Here is a 20,486-nt window from a genome sequence, read left to right as displayed (position 1 = left end):
CTACAACTCCGGAGTGGGAACGTCCAGGATATGTGGAACGGGGACAGCGTGACAAAAACAAAACAAAAAAAAGGGAAAACAAATAAACAAAAACCAGCCAGAGGCCACGAAACACAAATGGGCCACCTCATTGGAGGAGAAGCTCCGAGCGAAAGCTTCAAAGCTCGGCGGTCTTCCGGTCCTCTCCGGAACCTCTTGTGGTCCCACAAAAACTAACATTCAGTCAGACTTTTTCGGGGTTTTCAAATACATCGTTTACATACATTAGATTTGTACTTGAATAATGCCGACGACAGCCGGCGGAGAGACCGCGAGTGTCTCCACGAAAAAAAAAGGCCCCACGAGAATCCGGGACCCGGGGTCAGGCTCTCCTCGCCTAAAAAAAAAAAAAAAGAAGAAGAAGAAGCTGGATCTCACTCCGGAGTCCGTGAACAAAGAAGCCCTCTTGTCGGGTCGAGAGGAAGGCGAGCGCACGACTTAGCAGCACGAGAGTTAAGACGACGAGTCGTGAAGATTCAGTGAGTGTTTAAAAACAAACGGTGACGCGTGAACGACGAGCAGAATATCCTCCGACCGCTGGAGCCGCTCACATTTACCAAAGTTTAAGTGCATGGCAGAGACAAGTGCTCAAGAGTTACAGGATTAGGTTGACACGTATTCGCTTACATGACAAGATCAAAACATCTGCAGCTAGTTAGCTTAGCATTAAGACTAGAAGAAGGGGGGGGGGGGGGGGGGGGGAATCTCCACTTCCGTAAAAACCTTTGACTTCCAATATGTAAACATAATGAAACCAGAATGTTTATTTCAGGCTTTTTTTTGTGCGGCAATTTTGTAAATGAAAAGGAAATTTCGCATTTATTTAATTAACATGCCTCATTTGCATTTTTAAAACATAACATTTCAGACAACTTAAAATAGTAAAAAATGATTGCCTTCTCGAGTTCCATGAATAATAATACTAAATATTATGTTTTAACCCTCTCCACCCGAGTAAAATCCAAAGTCAAATTAAAAATAAAAGTTACTGCCACGAAATAGTCGGGCATGAATTGTATTTTCTACCTTTTGGTTTTAGTGGAGATTAGTTAGTGATTCGTGAGCTGTGGAGGTGCTGGAAGTTGCATTGTCTCCCCCCCCCCCCCTTTTTCCAGCTTTTATGCTAAGCTAACCAACGAATTCCCAGCAAAAACAACAACATATAAAGGTATCTCTCCAAAGGTGGACCATTGCTCGACAGTGAGGCCGTTACTGTGCAGCAAAGACGCACACGTTTAGGTCGCTATATAGAAATTGAGGCGCACAGCAGAAGGGAAGTTAAGGGGCTACAGTGATTTGTCTTTTTCACATACAGTAAAGCCACTTTTGTTATTGTGGGGAGGGGGGGGGGGGGGGAGAGCATGGGAAACCATCCAAACTGGAGAACTGGGTTGGGAAGACCAGCTGCCAACCCGCTAGCTCTGCCTCACTGTTCTCCTCCGACGCTCCACAGACGTCATCACTCAGTGTTCTACTCTTAAGCCTCTTCTCAGTTCTCATCACCACGGCGACGCATCGTCTTCAGTGCAAAAGAGAAGAAAAAAAAAAACCCACAAACAATACGGTTTAATTGAAACGCATCAGCGCGACCCTCTCGAGAGTCCAAGCAGCGAATGAGAGCGTGCTAGTTTTTTCTGTTGAGATGAAACTACGTTCCTGTCCGTCAGGCCCAAAGGTTACATCGCAGGTGAAGAAGGTACGTGTGTTTTTAGGAGGGGGGGGTGGGGGGGGGGGGGGGGGGGGGGGGAAGCGTTCAGTTGCTGGCCACCTCGTCCGCATTGTCGGCCGTCTCCAAAGTGCTGTCCAGCCCACCGCGAGCGCGCCAGATCTTCACGGTCCGGTCACTGGAGGACGGGAACGTGAAACGGGGAGAAATGAAAAAGGATATTATTATAGGTAAAGGGATAGAAAGTGTGTGTGTGTGTGTGTGTGTGTGTGTGTGTGTGTGTGGACTCACTCGGAGGCGGTGAACAGGTGGCTGCTGTTGGTGGCGATGCCGTTGATGGGGCTCTCGTGGCCCTTCAGTTCGCCGAGGGTCCCCAGCGTGTCCGTGTGCCACAGCTTGAGCACCCCTCCTCTGCAGCCGCTCAGCAGGGCCGGGGACCCGGGGACGACGCCCAGCGCGCAAACCCAGTCACGGTGGGCGTTCGGGACTTGCTGTCGGAGAGAAAGGATTGATGGTTTTTAATATTCACTGGTCATTCTTATTTTAATGCATCCCTCCTCCTCGGTGTCACGCTCATCATCATCATCATCATCATCATCATCATCATCATCATCCTCCTCCGGTACCTGCAGGAGGTCTTTGCGGCCCAGGTCCCACTTCTTGATGCCGTTGTCTCGAGAGCCGCTGAACAAGATGTCCCCCTGGACCACCAGGGACTCGATGCCGTCGTAGTGGGGCGGTTCAAAGTTGTGTGTGGGGCCGATGCTCCCCAGAGCGCCCTCGGTCACGTCGAACAGCTGCAACCGAGTGTTAGATGTTGAGCCTTTCATGATGGAGCTTTAGTAACTTGTGCGGTTTATTCATGAATCATAAACTTCATAGTCTTATTTTTCAGTTCTCAAAAAGGAATATTAGGAGCGTGTGCTGGGTGTAAATCCAGGACATAAAGAAGTAATGGAAGCACACCTTGATGTAGTGGTCCTTGGACCCGGTGATCACCAGGTCCTGGTTGTTTACAGACTGATCCACAGTCAGACACATCACGGGACCGAGGTGACCGGTAAGCTTCCCCGTGGATGCAAATCTGACAAGAGACGGGCAAAACGTCACGTAAACAAAATATTAAATTGAAATAGTTTGGAATATCCAATCTGGGTGCATGTTGATTTAAAAAGTTGTTTTCAATCATCCAGTGCGCTGATTATAAAATGTTTTTTTTTAACTTTCTTAGAGGAACAATTCATCAAAACCTGTGCGAGCTGGCTGTAAATGATGGATGACGGCTGTCAGGTTTCACATTGAACCGGAAAGAAATTGGGCCGTGAATTAACTCTCGATGTAAGTTTTTGTGTAATAATATTGACAAATCTTTCCCTAATTTTCCACCAACGTTTGGCATCTTAGCAGTACATTGGAGGCCGACCAAAATGGTATTATTATTATTGTTAAAAGCATCCTGTCTGGAAAGTAAACATTTATATGGGATAATTATAATGAATGTACAAAACTTAATAACAATCCATCCGACAGTTGAGAAGATACGTCACCAACAGATCACAGCTTTAAAAATAGACTGCCACCCCCAAAAACATGGCTAGAGTGGTTAAAAACACACGGCTAGAGTGGTTAAAGACACACGGCTAGAGTGGTTAAAGACACACGGCTAGCATGGTTAAAAACACACAGCTAGAGTGGTTAAAAACACACAGCTAGAGTGGTTAAAAACACATAGCTAGAGTGGTCAAAAACACAGCTAGAGTGGTCAAAAACACAGGTAGAGTGGTCAAAAACACATAGCTAGAGTGGTTAAAAACACATAGCTAGAGTGGTCAAAAACACATGGTTAGAGTGGTCAAAAACACATGGTTAGAGTGGTTAAAAACACATAGCTAGAGTGGTTAAAAACACATAGCTAGAGTGGTTAAAAACACATAGCTAGAGTGGTCAAAACACACCGCTAGAGTGGTTAAAAACACACAGCTAGAGTGGTTAAAAACACATAGCTAGAGTGGTTAAAAACACATAGCTAGAGTGGTCAAAAACACAGCTAGAGTGGTCAAAACACACCGCTAGAGTGGTTAAAAACACATAGCTAGAGTGGTTAAAAACACATAGCTAGAGTGGTTAAAAACACATAGCTAGAGTGGTTAAAAACACATAGCTAGAGTGGTTAAAAAAACATAGCTAGAGTGGTCAAAAACACAGCTAGAGTGGTTAAAAACACATAGCTAGAGTGGTTAAAAACACATAGCTAGAGTGGTTAAAAACACATAGCTAGAGTGGTTAAAAACACATAGCTAGAGTGGTTAAAAAAACATAGCTAGAGTGGTCAAAAACACAGCTAGAGTGGTTAAAAACACATGGTTAGAGTGGTTAAAAACACACGGCACATTCAGTTGTCAAAAGCCCAAATGATCAACATGCAGCATCCCTGTCTGAGGTTTAACCGACTTGTTTACCTTCTCAGATCCCAGACTCTCACAGAGTTCCCGGCGGCGGCGTACAGAACCATCCCGTTGGGGTTGAGAGCAATCTGGTTGATCTGGTTCTCTCCCGCTGGGATGGTGACCGTCCGGCTGGTGTTTGACGCACAGACGTCCCCGACATTAACCTGACCGGAGGACCTGGAGACACGGAGAAGACGCATGTATGACTCTGCAGAGGCACTCACTCACTCGCTCAGGCATTGAAGTTTCGGTTTAGCCGTGACGGTAGTCAGGTCTTGTTATAGTTTTACATGAGCATTTTAATGTACATTCAGGAATTAGCTCCTTCTAAGATAATTCAAGGCAGAATTCTTTCCATAGTTCTCTCAACAATCTTTGAAAAAACATGGATAACTAGAATGACTTCACTTAGATGCCATGGCCATGCCCTGTCTTGCAATATTAAACCTAAATCATGACCTCCATGTCGGAGGAAACAAAGTGCGCATTCAACAAATGCATGATGAGTAACATGCATACAAAAATGTATCGCTTCACTTTATCTGGGTTTTTAAATTTCAACAGACAAAGCTCCTTCCGTCATCTCACATGTGAAGTTAATAAAAAAAAAAAAGAAGCATTTTCAGACACTCACGTTAGCATTCGGATGCACTTGGCCGAGTCCCGAATGTCCCAGACTTTGATGTAGGAGGTGGAGACGGTGAAGACCAAGCTGGAGCTGTAGCGGACCGACACCACGTTGTTGGGGTGACCGGCCAGGGACATTATCTCCTGACCCGTCACCAGATTCCACACCTTACAGGTCCGGTCTGCAAGAAGACACACAGTCTATCATCTCAACTTCACGACTATTTAAAAAATAAAATAAAAATAAATAAAATAAATAAAATAAATAAAATAAATAAAATAAATAAAATAAATAAAATAAATAAAATAAATAAAATAAATAAAATAAATAAAATAAAATATTAAAGAACACCCCCCTCCCCCTGAAAACAATAAGTGATAAAGCATATAAAAAGCAGTAAAAAGAAAACATCCGATAAAAATAAGCCTGTAGGAATTGGTTTTAAGAAGTGAGAAGCCCAGCTGCTGCCTTCAGGAGGCGAGAGAGTAACCTGTGGTCGATGTAGTCTAAAAGGATGGCGTCACAGCGGTCAAGTCTCGAGAAGATAAAAAGCATGAATCAACGCGTTTGAACACTGTGCAGAAGAGGTTAGAGGCCGAGGATGGCTTCTAAAAATACCTCCGACATTAGATATTGGGTCGGAATTTAAAAAAAAGATAGAAAAGGAGGATTTAAAAAAAAGAAAAAGATAAAAAGAATTGCATTTCAAGAGCACGCTCCAAAACAGAAATTGACAGAGTGCCACTCAGGATCAAGACCGACAGGAAATGTTAATTGCAGCGAACCATAAAACACATTCTTCACGAAATAAAAAGAAAATAGAAGTCAGAAAGAGCTGTTACTTCGTCTGCGGATAAATGTCTTCAATCTAGTTGATTGCCAATAAATTCACCTCCATTTATCATCATAAAAATAAAAAAAATCTCCCTCACCATGAGAGTTACACTGTAGGTACAATGTCCCTTTATTCTTTCACCTCATTTATCCACACAATGTGCATATGACAATCTTAATTAATCCCCGTCAGGTTTTATTTGCCATTTTATAAAAGCACAACAACACGTCGAAAGCGTAATAAATTTGCCGCGAGAAGCCGACGCGCGAGGAATACCGATGAGGAATTAGGGGGTGAAGAGGTGACGGAGGGGATGGGAGGGATGAGAGGGATGGTGGGTGTGTTTGACCTTTGGATCCGGTGAAGAGAAGGTCGTCGGTGCAGTCGACGCAGAGAACGGCTTTACTGTGTCCCTCCGCCACGTGGACGCACTGCAACGTCGCCGAGCGACTGCTTTTAGTGGGTGGCACCGGGTTAATGACTCCCCTGGAAAACACAGACACACACACACACCTCTGTTAAACACTGTCCAACAATCTGAGCGCAGCAGAAACCACACACACACACAGCCAGAGTCGTGCACTGCATGCAGCTCGTGGCCGATTAGCACGATGCTGCGAATCAGAAAATAGAAAGAAGAAGACGGGAACATGAAGGATGAGCAGACAGCCGTGAACACGGTCACCGTTTACCGTGTCACGAAGGAAGAGAGAAACACACCACAACAAACCACCCAAAGAGACAAAAACGACAAGATGAATATTGGAAAGGGCCGCGAGCGAGTTCATATCGCGTCGCAGACACCCAGAGTTTTGATTGAATGATGTTTAAAATGGCCCGCTGTGTACAGAATAATGAGAAGAGAGAGGATTGTTTAACAAGACGACACCGTTGGGGTTCATTGTAATTACCCATCGATCCAATAAAAAGAACATACATTTATTAACTTCTGTTGGTTAACTGATGAAATGCCCCGGCTTCCCAAGAGAAAAGAAAATCCACGGCTGTGTTTACCCACGTTTACACCCCCGAAAGTGACATTCAAGTGAATTGTGCGGGCGAATTAAAAAAAAAAAACGTAAAAGTTGTACTTGGGTGGAGCGGAGAGCGGAGGGGAAAGCGAAGGGAGGACGTGGTTGGAGGACAGGTGGAGGCATCTGTCCGTCCTGGAGGGGGGAAGAGAGCGTCCGATATTCCTGAGACCCGATCAGCTACTGAATTAAACAACAATTACATCCTGTTCTTATCCCCAAAAGAAATGGAGTAGGGGTTCGTCTGTCTGTAAACACAACGTCCCAAAAAGAAAAACCACAACTCGAAATCAGCCGCTCGGCGTTTCTGTTCTCTACGTTTTCATAGAGGCCATTGTGCTTTTAACTTCAAAGGGCTAACTGTAGACTGAGCCCATGTACTAATGAAGGGGAACGTATTTTAAAAAACACACAATAATAATGTAACATTAGGCCGACTAAACGTCCCTCCTGGTATACGAGGACCTCAAAAGGACACCGTAAGAGTACTTGAGAGCAATCTTAGCGTCTTAGACCAACTCAAATGTCCGGCTCGGTTCTACTCATCTCTGGTTCTTACTTATCCTGCAGACACACTGGCATGCGGCTAAACGCGGCGAGGTGGTTACCGGGACGAGCGGCGGGGGAGAGGGGAAGCGGCGGGCTCTTCCTCGGGTTCCTGACGACCGGGCTGTGGAAGGAAGACAGTGGGGCTGCCAATTAAGCAGCAGCGTAATTAAAGTGTGGCGCTAAGCTGTTTACACACTACTGGGGAGAGAGTGGGAGGACGGCACGGGAGACAGAAGGGAGACGCGTATGCTGCATTCACGAGGGAGCAACTGTCGGGAAAGTGTCCCTGTGTGCAGTTAGATAAGACAGATGCCTCCTGTGGTTTACTGTCTATGTAATTAATTAATTAATATATATATATATATATATAAAATAAATAACTTCTGAATGAGCAGCTGTAAAATGCAACTAAACACTGACGTAGATTGGCCGTTGTTCAAAAATGTATTCCTAATTTACCTGATAAATAAATATATCTATAAAAAAAAATAATAATATATATATAAATAATAAAATATATATATATATATATATATAAATAAAAATTATATATGTATCAATTAAAAATATATCTATATATATATATATATATATATATATGCATTTACAAAAAAAAAAAAAAAAAAAAATATATATATATATATATATATATAAAACAATATTTTCCAGTCATGAAAGATCCTGCCTCACCAGAGCTATAAAAATAATATGTATTTTGTACATTTTACAGCTGCTTATTCCGAAGTTATTTTTTATTTTAAACCCCAACATATCCCCGGGATTTAGTAGCCTGGTTTCAGGGAAAAGTATTTCTTTAACTTTACTTTATTTGCTCTCAGCCAAAATCCCAAATAAAAATAAAATAAAAACAACAACGACCTCTATGCTCAGACCCAACCACCCTTCTTTAATGTCGTCAAGCTACAGCATTTTGTTTTGGAGAAAAACTATTTTTTAAAATGACAAAGTTGAATAATAATGATAATTAATAATGATCGGTTTATCTTCCATCTGTGCAACCGCTAAATGTCATTTAAAAATAATGATGTCGTTTGTTGTATGCGAATGAATAAATCACACTGAAGTTATGTGTAACCACTGGGAATCTGAGATTACTCATTTTTATTGCAGCAATATTCAGCACACTGACCGCGTGATGTCTGGATTGATTGTAAAGTAAATATAGTTTAAAGTTGGCAAACAGCTGATGTGCACGGAGGTGCACGTGCACCAACAAAAAGCTAGTATCAACAGTATAATTAACACCAACATTAAATAACTTTTTTTAAAACATGTAAATTAAAGTTCACATCACATTATCATTTTAAATCAGATTAATTAGAAACCCAGCAAACATTGATCCGACGGTGGCCAAATGATGTCGTTCCCATAATTGTCCAGTGAAACCTGCTCTTACAAGCCAGGAAAGTGTGGATCACATTATTGTTATGAAGGAAGCGTCAATGCATGCGTCGTTGTTCATTGATTGGACTTTCACCCAGGAGACCACGGTGCGTGTCGACCGTACTGTCCCATCAATGACTTTGACGTTCAGGTACGTTTAAATTAAGGAATTAAATGTTTGAACAACGTCTCGCTGTCTGCTGGGAACAGTTGATTTTACACTCACAATAACCTCCCGATCACACAGAGGAGGAGGAAAGACAGCCAGTAAACTAAGATGCGTATCACAAGTGGATCGGCAGCAGAAGCAAGTTGGAACACTGAATTTGAGTCGAGAGAGACGTCCGAGCTGCAAGAGGAACGATTGGACTTTTAAATTCAGCGAAGAACTCGGCAGGTCGAAGGTCACCACATGCTTCTTCAAAAACACGAGGAGGAGAATTAGTAGAGAGAAGTTTGAAGTGAAGTTATTTAGCGTTTCCCCGAGGGGGGGGGGGGGGCCTTGCAGCCACAACGCCGGCCACCGGCTCTTACTGTTTGGTTTCCTTGACCTTTGCCCTGTCGGCCGCTGCCCTGTCGTAGGTCTTCCTGCGAGAGAGCGGGGAAGGCTCCGCGGCTCGCTTGTCCAGCACCGACGAAGTTCTGGAGCCAGAACTGATCGGTTCAGTTTTCATTAAAAAAAAAAAAAGGTTTTGATCCACGGACGACACAAAAAAAAAAAACAACAACGAAAACAAGGATGTGAAAACATATAAAACGATGGCAACAATGAAGAGATGAGTATGCAGCACACAGAAAACACATGTTACCTGATGTTTAAAGTCCCAAAACAGGGGGGGGGGGGGGAAGAGGGGGGTTCTTTCGCCAAGCTCATTTTAACCGTGTTCATTTTGTGCTACGCTAAAATATATTTACATTACTTTATTTGCTCTCAGCCAATGCTCTTTTTTTAAAATGTATTTTATTTAAGTCGAAAAAATGGCTTTTCACAAGCTTGTTAAAGCAATGTTAGTATTTTTGCTTAATGAGGAATTAGAAAAAGGTTGTTTTTCGCAGCGGACAAATAATAAGCAAATAAATAAGCCATTCAAATGTTGTTATTGGCTCCTCTCGACATGCTTCTACCTCAAAAACAAGGACAGTTTGGGGGACGTATGGCCATTTGATGCAAGGATGCTCATAAATGATGTCAAACTAAAAAAAAAAAAAATCACTAAAAAGCAGAGGATGTAGCAGCAACATCAAAACATGCAGGAAGGAAGGAAGTAGTGATTATTGTGTTAGCGACAGAGTGCCGGGCCTGGACTTACATGCTGCCCATTTTAGAGGAAAAGCCGGGGGAGAGAGCTGCGTAGTCCCTGACTGATGAGCCTGACTGGTCCACGTCTCCTCCCCCGTCCGGCATCTCGGCCAACGGCAGCATCGGACCGGAGAAGTCCGCCGCGGAGGACGCGTCGGGGGCGGAGTCGCTGTTGGCGTACAGCAACTCCATCTGAGTGGTGGTCCTCCTACGGGCCTGAAGGTGGGATATAACATATTTTTTTTAAAAAGGCAGGGTGTCCATAATTAGGAAAAAAATAAATAATACATCGTGCATGTGGAGAACGAGGCGCGAACGCATTGAAATACCTTATTTCTTGTTTTGGTCTCCCCGCAGAGTTTCATGAGATCTGACGTCAAGGTGCTGACGGGATTAAAAGAGTTTTATGTGTCAATAAGCACACAAAACATCATATAATGTAGCATAAAAAAAACATCTCATTTAAAAACACAAACACAAATAATGATTGTGTGTGTGTAAATATGATGAAACATTAAGATAATTATTTAAGGTAATAGTCAAGTTATACTATAAAAGGTAAACATGTAGGTAATTATTTAATGTAAATATTATACTGTGTATGATACACATTAAGATAATTATTTAAGGTAATAGTCAAGTTATACTATAAAGGTAAACATGTAGGTAATTATTTAATGTAAATATTATACTGTGTATGATACACATTAAGGGGATTACCGTATTTAAGTTTTATAAAGGCTAAGGGCCATTTATTCTAAAATAGTGTACCATTGAACGTCAAATGAGTTAAAACAATATAACATTAACATAAGAGTTACATTTACATTTACAGGAACACACATATCATAACATTATGTATCTTATGATAATGTTAAAACATAAACTTACTTTCCCTCTGCAGAAGGGCTCTGAGCAGACTCATCACTGCTGCTATCATCTCCATTTTCTGTCAAATGAGATCCGTGAATAAAATTAGAGAAAACCCCCTCTGGGCTGATGAGACTTCCTAAAACGGTTTTCAGCTTAAAAAAACCCCACTTCTCCTACGTCTTTAATAATTTATCATTTTGCCAACTTTCACAAAAAGTGCGAGGCAATTTCTTTGACCTAAAAAAAAAAAAGAGGAAAGGCTGCTACAAATGGGTGTAAGAAAAAGATGAACAGGGGAAGCAGATGAGGGCGATGTCAGCGCGGCGCCATGCTGTTTTATCAATAAACTGACACGTGGTCCTCGCGGAGCTCGATCGAGGGGAAGGGTGGATGGAAATGAGGGGAAGGGGTCAGAGGTCAGAGAGCGGCCAGGTGGAGGAGTGAGAGGAATCGTTAGTCCGTTGCTCCCGGTGGGGTCAGCTGACCTAGAGGGACTGCGTGTGAAGGTTCCTGTGGAGGGTCTCGGGTTAGCAGGGTGCTAAAGCATGGAGCGCTAGGAGGAGGAAGAGTGTGTCCAGACGAGGGGGAAGGGAAGAGGTCGGCGGACAGATGGAGGGAAGCCTTGGTTGCATTGCACCTCATGCACCTGTTATGTTTCGTTAGTCTTTTTCAAGAGTGCAAAAAAAAAAAGGGGGGGGTAGGAACCATGCGTTATAAGATAAGGAGTCTAATATGGTTTCCACTTACCAGCCGGGAAGTTACCTAGCTCTGCAAAAACATAAAACAACAAAAAACAAAAAAAACGTGGGGGAACAGAAAAAAAAAGGCAATGCACAAATCAAAAACAATTCCCCCGAAATATTAAAAGTATAACAAACAAAAAGAAAATTAAAGTGCAGCTACTGTAAACGGAGCATCCGGCTGAACAGAGGCTGGGAAAAAAAAATTAAAATACATTACAATTCCAACAAAATCTGTAAAAATCCATTCTTTTTACACTTTTATGAATTTGTCTCATAGCAATATGATCTATGTCCTGACTGACAGTGGATTCATGTGCCAGTTGTAGAATAATTAGACCAGCTTCTAGTTCAGCAGACTGCATTCAGGCAAAGAGCATCTCAATAAACCCCCATCATGCAACTGACCAGCAACCCGGTCGACTTCCTGAAAGGCCAAATGGTTCGTAACCGATTCATTATCATTCTTTAAAACATAATATTAAGGCCACTTCCAGGAGGTGGGCCGGGTTAAACCCGGGAGGAGGGGGGGGGGGGGGGTTCTGGTCTGTTTTTGGGGTCTTCATCTTCACGTCAAACCCGAGCATTCAAACAAAACGCCGGCGTCACCTTGCAGCGCGTTCCCCAGCAGGGCGTCCAGCTCCGGGTTGAACTCGGCCTTCTCCTTCAGCATGTGGAAGAGCAGCTGGTTCTGCGTGGCGCTGGTGATCTCCGTCTGCTTCAGCCGGCCCTCCATCACCTTCACCTGAGACTCCTTCTGGGCCGCCTGGAGACCCTGGAGAGGTCAGAACGGAGACGTTGTACAAATGTTTACTGTACATATCGTATTTTATATTATATATATATATATATATATATATATGGCCAGTGTAGCCAGCGGATATCTGGGTCAAGACTCCAATTTGAACTGCCAGACTGGAGATGTGACACAAGTAACGAGTTTACAAGATAATTTATAACCAATCAAAAGATAAATCATTGTCAAGAAGACCACTGGTGGGTTCCTGCTCGATCGTGATTGGTCGATACGACTCAAGACTACAAACGTAAAGCAGAATGCTTCAAATACCAAAATCTTGTCCCGTCTGTTTATAGAGATTATATGGTAAAACAATTACTACATATCACAAAAAAATTATCTAAAATGTACTTTATTGGCAAATATATAGTAAAATATTTAAATCTATCCGGGACTATGTATAATAAATGACATCATTACGATGTAAATTTAGGGAAAATGAGTCCCCGAGCAGGTCAAAAATCGCCTGATCTTTACAGTTAGTGGTGATTAATCCTGATAAGTGATGAGGTACCTTGTTGATGGCCATCAACATGAAGTGATCCAACAGGAAGCGAGCTTCCGTCAGCGTGCAGGAACTAACCACGGCGGAAATGTCCACCGTGTCGCCTTCCTCCTGGAAATGAAAAAAAATAAAAATGTCAAAGAAGTCTTTAAGAAACTCCACTTGAGCCAATCAGAGTGAGGAAGGCCCGCTCTCCGGTCGAAGCCCCTCCCACCTTGGTCTCCTCCATCTGCATGATGTTGGCCTGACAGTCTGCGATGCCGTCGTTGATGTAGTCGATGTTGGCCGTCAGAGCGTCCACTTCCTCGTTGTGGGGAATCGCTGCCTTCTCAGCCTCGGGCCCCTCCCTGAACAGACGGTCCCTCTTCCTGATGACCTTCTCTTTACGCTTGGTCAGCTCCTCTCGTTGCTGGGAACGCAAAAAAAAAAAAAAAAAACACACATTTTGTACACATTTCAATCTCTGGAGCCATTTAAAAATGTTGCAGACGTGCAGAAAGTAGTTTTTTTATTTTCTTTGTGGCAGCACTTAAAGCCGCCTCTGAATTTCCCAGATCGTTAAAAACAATCATCCACTGGGTTACAATTGAAAATCTTTTTTTTTTTAAGGCCCCATAAATTGTAATTCCACGGTTTGACCACGATATAAAATGTACTTCAAAAGCCCGAAGTTATTCGTCTCGCCCCTCGGGTTTGAAGCCGATAACTCTCCTGTTCCGTTATTGATGAATCGAGACCTCTCGCGCCGCCGCAGCGTTACCTTGAGGAGGCGGTTCATGTCGGCCTCCATGTTGGAGATGGTCATCCTCTGCATGATGACGTCCGTGATCCGGCGCTCCAGAGACTGCCATTTATTGCGTGCGATTCTGGTGGAGTAAATACCAACTGTGCGCCTGTAGGAGGACCTGCACACACACACACACACACACACACACACACACACACACACACACACACACACACACACACACACACACACACACACACACACACACACACACACACACACACACACACACACACACACACACACACACACACACACACACACACACACACACACACACACACACACACACACACACACACACACACACACACACACACACACACGGCATCAGTCAATAATGCATTCAACACATTGATGATGTAAGGTGCAGATTTATGTACGCAAATCCAACATAAGTGCAACGAGGATTCGACCTTCCAGGATGACTTGTGATGGTTAAGTGCCTCACTTCAATGTAAAGTTATTTATTGCTGCGAGGCCTATTTTGGTTTCAGAAAAAAAAAAAAAGCATCTATATTTAGTGGCCTTGCCACTCTGGAAAACGTGCGCACACACACACACACACACACACTCACACTCACCGGGTGCCGTTGGGAGCGGCGTTGCCGGAGGAGTACAAGCGTCCAGATGGAGGTCTGTAGCTGGAGTCCTGCGCCGGCTCTTTCCTGACAACCTTACCGGAGCTGGGCCGGGCCTGCCTCCTCAGAGCCGTCACCTGACGCACGTGGCAAACAGAAACGTGAGAACACACACACAAATATATATACGATATGTTAAAACCCTGATGCTGCTCACCTCCTCGGTCTTCCTCCTCAGAATAAGCTCCTGCTGCCGTTTCTGAGCCTCCAGTAACTTCAGTTGGTGCTGTAACAAAAACGAGAGCGTCCACCAGTTAGATGATGGAAACTGAAACTCTCACGTATATATATATATATATATATTTTTTTTTTAAAGGATGGACTCCCTCCCGTCGCTGACCTCTTGCTTCCGCTGGTCTTTCTTCAACGACGCGATTTCTCGGTTTCTGCGAGACTCGTTCATCCTGTTCTTCTCCTGCTGCTCCTTCATCTGCTTCATGAGGCGGACCTGGAACAGTCACGTATTAAATATATGTGATACTATACACACACAGACACACAGACACACACACACAGTGAGTCAATATTGTGGAGGTGGACAATCTTTTTTTTTGATGGATACTGTACGTTTTCATTCATTTTAAGTCACTTTTTTCTTTGTTTTTCCAAGTTAAAAACCTTAAAATAAAGATTCTCAGAGTCGAGAGTCGATATTCCAACCAAAAAGCACCGCGGTAGAGTATCACCACAACTGTAACCCGGTCACACCTTCGTCTTCTTCATCTCCGCCACGTCCATCTGCAGCTTCCTAAGCTGCTTCTCGTACTGCGATTGGTTCTTCAGCAGGCGGGCGTGCTCCTTCTGCGCCGACTGGAGCTTCTGGAGCTCCTTGTTCATGACGCTCAGCTTCTTCTCGTACTCGGCCTTGATCTTGCGCGACTTGTCGTCCGTGCCGGTTTCGACCGTGTCTGAAAAACACGAACAATCGTGTGAAAACTGATCGTCCTATATAAAATAAAATAAAAATATGACATTTTTTTTCATTGCGCTGCATTAATAAACTTATTATCGGTAATGGTTCAAACAGTCAGAAACCTTGATCTTCAGTAGTCAAAGAGTCTCTTTTGTGTGCTTTTTTTTCCTTTCTTAAGACGAGCTGAAAACTCCTCGGTGCTTTTTAAAAAAAAAAAAATCTGCACGCAACAATGCTTTGATCCATTAGTGCTGATAAATATAAATGCAACTGTCATCGTCTGGCTGCTTTCACTTTAAAGGGCTTCTGTGAAGTACATCAGCCTTCTTTCATCACTAAAGATAAAAACTGACATCAAACACTGAGGCTGAGATATAAATTCTTCCCGAATGGAAGTAGGACAAACGAGAAATTACATTTTTCTTTGTTTTAAGTCTGAAATAAACTCGTCAAAGAAGCAGCCACGGTGGTGGGTGTTTTGAGTGATAAATGATGTACAGAGCATTAAGTGCACCCTTCTTCCCGTCGGGCGACGCGCGGCGTCTTACTCATGTTCTGCAGGACGCGGTCCCTCTCCAGCTGCGTGTCCCTGATCTTGCACTGCAGCATCATCAGCTTCTGTTCGTACTGCTGCTTCAGCGTGTGCAGGCGCCGCTGGCTGTTCTCCAGCTCGTCGATCAGCTTCTGCTTGATGGCGATCTCGCAGGTGATGTTGGCCAGGTCGGCCTGGAAGTTCTCTGTCCGGGGGGAGGGGGGGAGACACGAGATCGGATCAAGTGTTCACATTCCTACGCGACGTTACGGTCAGGAATCGACAGTATCCTCTTTGAAAACATTTGAACTCACTTCAAATTTAAATTCTCACAAACATGTAATAACACATCTGGAGATACGAGGTTTTCACCTCCGTCATCTGAAAAGTAACTAAAGCTCACAGTAAAAAGTGCAATGTTGCATAAAATGGAAAAAAGCTCTTTAGCGCTATATACATTTGAAGTATTATTATTATTGAATTTTTTTTCAACACAGCAGTGTTCTTGCATCTCGGGTGAAATTCAGGCACTGACCCAACACACTGAGTGAGGCGCTGGTTGGAGAGAGAGGGACAGCTCCCCCTTGTGGCGAATCAGAGGCCTCACAAGGTGAAACAGAGAGACCAGACACACTCCCCCCTCCTCCCTTTATACCTTTTTCATCCGTCTCAGAGTCCGAATCGTCGGAGCTCTCCTCCACGTCCATCTCCTCTTCGTCCTCCTCCTCTTCCTCTTCTCCTTCCTCGTGGTCGCTGCCTTCATGGACCTCCTGCAAGACGACAGGGCTCTCGCATTAAAAATCCGACGGCACAATTTCAATGTCTATATATTTATTCATGTTTATTTGTAAAGGTGAAAACGAGCCGTACGATTTCCGCTTCCTCGTGGACTCGCTCCGCGGCTTCCTTCTCCTGCTCGTTGTCGGGAACCTCCTCCTTGTTGGCGCTGAAAGATTCAGACGAGGTCGAGAGTCAAGAGACAAAATCGTCCCACCTCCATGTAAACAAGAGCATCTGCAGTTAATAAACACATCGGTTCGTTTTTGTAATTTACGTCACTGTCTTTTTGACAGACACACTTTTATGGACTTCACCCCTGGAGTGGCGAAATAAAGCCGTTGACCTTCACTTACTGTGACTACAATGGATGCTTCTGTTTTAATGAGCTCGTCTGTGGAAAAGACAGTGTTGTTTTTTTTTTTTTTTACTAAAAGTAGGGAAGCATCTCATCAGTCTGAACAAAACCAGAAAAAAAAGAGCAAATAAAGCAGGCAAGGAGTTCAAAAAAATATTTTGAGTCAAGATCTGGTTTGGATGAATTTGAATTTTTTAATCCAAAAGCAAAAAAAAACATCTGGATAAGGTGAGCAAAAAATAATAAAATAAAAGATATGTATATCAACCATGTTCTGATGAAGTGAGGTGTTCAAAAAGTGTTGAAACATATTGAAAAACAGACACTTTCTAGTTAGAAAAGATAGAAAAGGAAAGCAGGGATGCAGCGTGACGGGCTCATTATTTTGTGTTAAAAAAATTTTTTTTTAAAAAGGATAATTATGGAAGTGAAGTGCGTTGATGGCAGTGAGTCTCACACCAGTTTTGGGGTGAAATATTTGCGCAAAATAATAATAAAAAAAGTTTTTAAAAAAAAATGCTGACTCGGGGGAAGCAGAGGATGGGGGAGGGTGGAAGCTCTGACAAACCTGGCGTCATCAACCTCTTCCACCACCTCCTCCCTTTCCTCCCTCTCTCTCTCCTCCAACAGATGATGGAGTCTTCAGGAGGGGGGGGGGGGGGGGGGGGTTCAAACAGGAGAGGGAAGCAAGAGATGAACGAAGGGAGAAAGAATGGAGGTAAAAAACGATCAGAGGAAGCTCTGCAAACCTTTTTTCACACTGAGCGCTCGTGGATTTCTCACCAGTGAAATCAGCGCTAGAATAGCGACAGCGGCATTAATCTACATTACAAATATGAAACGTGTAAGTTATTAATTAATTGAATCATGTCACTTATATATATATATCTGTTAGCTGCGTGGCGTCTCAGTGTTCAAGTCTTTAAATAGGCAAGTTCTAATGTACAAAAGATTGAATTGTCATATTTATTATATTAAAATATATTATTATTAATATTAATTAATATAGTATTCACATTATTATTATTAATAATAATACCAGCACTAATAATAACAATGAAGGTCACACTGACTTTTACTGATATATATATATATATATATATATATATATATATATATATATATATATATATATATAATATAAATAAATTAAAATAAATTAAAATAAATAAATAAAATAAATAAAATAAATAAAATAAAATAAATAAAATAAATAAAATAAATAAAATAAATAAAATAAAATGTATATAAATAAATAAATTTAAGAAAAACAGCCGATCATAGAACTATTTGGGTCTCCAGTATTATTACCTTTTCTTTTTCTTCTTCTCTCGTTTCTTCAGCTTCTCCAGGTCCTTCTTGGCGAGCTCGATGATGTCAGAAGTCTCCTTCTCGGGCGCCAGCAGCGACGGCGCTCCGTACAGCGACTGACGGTTGGAGGCACGAGACAGATTCTTCCTCAGATTCTCGTTTACAGCTTCGCTCTCCAGGAGTTTGGCTCTGATGGAAAAAGATATAAATACAAAAAATGTTATGTCTTACAGGAAGAACCCCAGAACTGCACCCGATCCCCATTTATTAGTATATTTTTTTGATCGACAATGGGCTAATTCACATACACTAGGAATGCAACGCAAAACACAAATAGAAAAGAGCTGATCACAGCCAATAAAGTAAACTAAGAAAATGTTATTAAATATTTAAAATCTGTTAGAAACACATTTTGTTTGCAGTAATATTCAACAGTCACAGTTTGATTGACATCCATCAGCAGGTCTTGTATTAAGTAATACAAAAAAGGTACAAATATGTTTTGTGTACAAATCCAGTATGGTCCATTATAAAGTATTACTATTATAAGTGTAAGAGCTAGCATCAACAACACCTACAGTTTGACTCGTTTACCTGAGTTCTTCAATCTCTTTGATGTAACTTTGAATCATGTTTCCAATTTCTTCAGACGCATCTTCACCTGGAAGAGAATCGAGTTAAACGGCTTTTCTGAGCTTATTTACACGAGCACAATCGAGCCAGAGAGGCGAGGATTATTAAAGAGATTAAAAACGACAAAACGACACACCTGCCCTGGCCAGCACCTGGTTGGCCTGGTCGCTGAGCACCTGGGTGAGCCGCGCCCTCTGCGCGTCGATGGTCTCCTGCATGGCCTTCACCCTCACCCTCAGGTTGCCGTTCTCCGTCTGCAGCATGGAGTTCTCGTGGAACATGTCGCTGAAGCTCTCCACGCCGTCCTCGCCCGACAGCCGTTTACCCTGCAGGAGGCGGACGCAGGAGGTTCAGCTCCTTTTTGTTTGTCCCCCCGGACACGAACACGTTCCCCTCTCTCTCTCTCTCAGGTTCCATTCTTACCGTCTTGTACTCCATCAGCTCGATCTGCAGGCGAGCGATCTCCGTCCGCAGAACGCTGATCTGCTGGCTGGCCTTGTCCTGGTTCACCATCACCTTGTTCTTGATGTTCCGGGCTCGGTTGGCGTACTTCAGCGCGTTCAGCGTCTCCATGAAGTCCCGGTCGGACGGGCTGATGCAGGCGATCATCACCGTTTGGCTGGAGACGGATAATTACAAATGCATTTTGATAAATGTATAGAACTATATGGCTAACAAAGATTAAAGAAAAGTGAAAACCCAGCAAATAAAAACTACTTAATTAATTAATGGAAGCGTATGAGTTGTACCAGCAATATTATTTTGACTTCAGTACATTGCTAAAGACTTTAAACTCTAATAAAAGGTCTAAATATTCATCCGGGAAGCCGGAGAACCCTCTTTTTTTAAACCTTTGACCATCGAGACTCCTCGGGGTCCACAAAGACACGCATGTTATACTAAAGAAAAACAATTGACCACCCACCTGTTTCCTCCTAAAGAGTCCTGCAGGAGTCGGGTGAGTTTGGAGTCTCTGTAAGGCACGTGAGAGGACCGCTTGCTGCGGTCGCCCAGAGCGCTGATTACGTTCCCCAGAGCGAGCTGCAGCCGCGGAGAGGAGAAACATGTTTTAAATGGGACGCAACAGGATTATTGCACGTCTGTTGGTTGGCATCAATAACCAAAAGGAGTCTGCTTTTCAACTCATTTGGGCATGAAGGGGTTAAGTTGTACGATGTAAAAGAGACAAAGAGACACCATCAAATGCTACAAATATGTAAAAAAAAAAGAATGTTACGGGTGATCCATTTGTATAGTCTTTCCTGCTTTTATCACTAAATTATAAAAAACTTTAATACAAAATTATTTTAAAAAATAAGGTATAATGAAATTATAAAATAATTAACTTTATTGATCAATTGTGCAAATACTCCAGAAAGCAAAGTAAATGGAGGTAATGACAAATAAAATACTAAAACATTTAAATACCGTCCCTCAAGAAAGGGAACATTAACGCCGCAGCTGAAGTTTAATTTACTCTTTCATTGCACTTATTGACATGTTGTGCATGTTAAATAATAATAATATAATTTGATTGTTATATATATATATATATATATATATATATATATATATATATATATATATATATATATATATATATATATATATATATAAATCATGCCAAAAGCTTTAATGACGACATGTTTGTCCGCTTGTTTGTTTTTCTTTTGTTTAGTTGATGAAGCGGTGGACATTTGAGATTTAGCCACTAGATG

The 20,486-nt window shown here is 42.5% G+C and overlaps 1 protein-coding gene across 7 annotated transcripts in view; it reads right to left on the bottom strand.

Moving 5' to 3' along the window:
- Window positions 1-20,486, bottom strand: part of kif21a (kinesin family member 21A) — a 42,193-nt gene that overhangs the window by 83 nt on the left and 21,624 nt on the right. For 2 of the 7 annotated variants that reach the window (XM_034534256.1, XM_034534260.1), the window contains exons 7-34: window positions 19,694-19,809; window positions 19,192-19,387; window positions 18,905-19,094; window positions 18,730-18,796; window positions 18,136-18,324; window positions 16,560-16,635; window positions 16,345-16,459; window positions 15,706-15,894; window positions 14,953-15,152; window positions 14,585-14,692; window positions 14,402-14,470; window positions 14,188-14,321; window positions 13,577-13,721; window positions 13,031-13,225; window positions 12,826-12,927; window positions 12,122-12,287; window positions 11,520-11,540; window positions 10,791-10,848; window positions 10,229-10,283; window positions 9,910-10,115; window positions 9,134-9,253; window positions 5,965-6,101; window positions 4,787-4,961; window positions 4,165-4,329; window positions 2,672-2,789; window positions 2,332-2,502; window positions 1,997-2,196; window positions 1,759-1,883 (exon numbers count right to left, since the gene is read on the bottom strand). In XM_034534256.1, the coding sequence (XP_034390147.1) occupies window positions 1,793-1,883; window positions 1,997-2,196; window positions 2,332-2,502; window positions 2,672-2,789; window positions 4,165-4,329; window positions 4,787-4,961; window positions 5,965-6,101; window positions 9,134-9,253; window positions 9,910-10,115; window positions 10,229-10,283; window positions 10,791-10,848; window positions 11,520-11,540; window positions 12,122-12,287; window positions 12,826-12,927; window positions 13,031-13,225; window positions 13,577-13,721; window positions 14,188-14,321; window positions 14,402-14,470; window positions 14,585-14,692; window positions 14,953-15,152; window positions 15,706-15,894; window positions 16,345-16,459; window positions 16,560-16,635; window positions 18,136-18,324; window positions 18,730-18,796; window positions 18,905-19,094; window positions 19,192-19,387; window positions 19,694-19,809 (3,774 nt within the window). In that variant the 3' untranslated portion in view covers window positions 1,759-1,792. Of the gene's footprint in view, window positions 1,884-1,996; window positions 2,197-2,331; window positions 2,503-2,671; window positions 2,790-4,164; window positions 4,330-4,786; window positions 4,962-5,964; window positions 6,102-6,706; window positions 6,782-9,133; window positions 9,254-9,909; window positions 10,116-10,228; window positions 10,284-10,790; window positions 10,849-11,519; window positions 11,541-12,121; window positions 12,288-12,825; window positions 12,928-13,030; window positions 13,226-13,576; window positions 13,722-14,187; window positions 14,322-14,401; window positions 14,471-14,584; window positions 14,693-14,952; window positions 15,153-15,705; window positions 15,895-16,344; window positions 16,460-16,559; window positions 16,636-18,135; window positions 18,325-18,729; window positions 18,797-18,904; window positions 19,095-19,191; window positions 19,388-19,693; window positions 19,810-20,486 lie in introns of all 7 variants that reach the window. The other 5 variants (XM_034534263.1, XM_034534258.1, XM_034534259.1 and 2 more) reach the window with 5 other exon arrangements.

The sequence above is a fragment of the Cyclopterus lumpus genome, chromosome 6, assembly GCF_009769545.1.
Source record: "Cyclopterus lumpus isolate fCycLum1 chromosome 6, fCycLum1.pri, whole genome shotgun sequence".
Taxonomy (NCBI): domain Eukaryota; kingdom Metazoa; phylum Chordata; class Actinopteri; order Perciformes; family Cyclopteridae; genus Cyclopterus; species Cyclopterus lumpus.
This window is presented reverse-complemented; position numbering and strand designations above follow the sequence as displayed.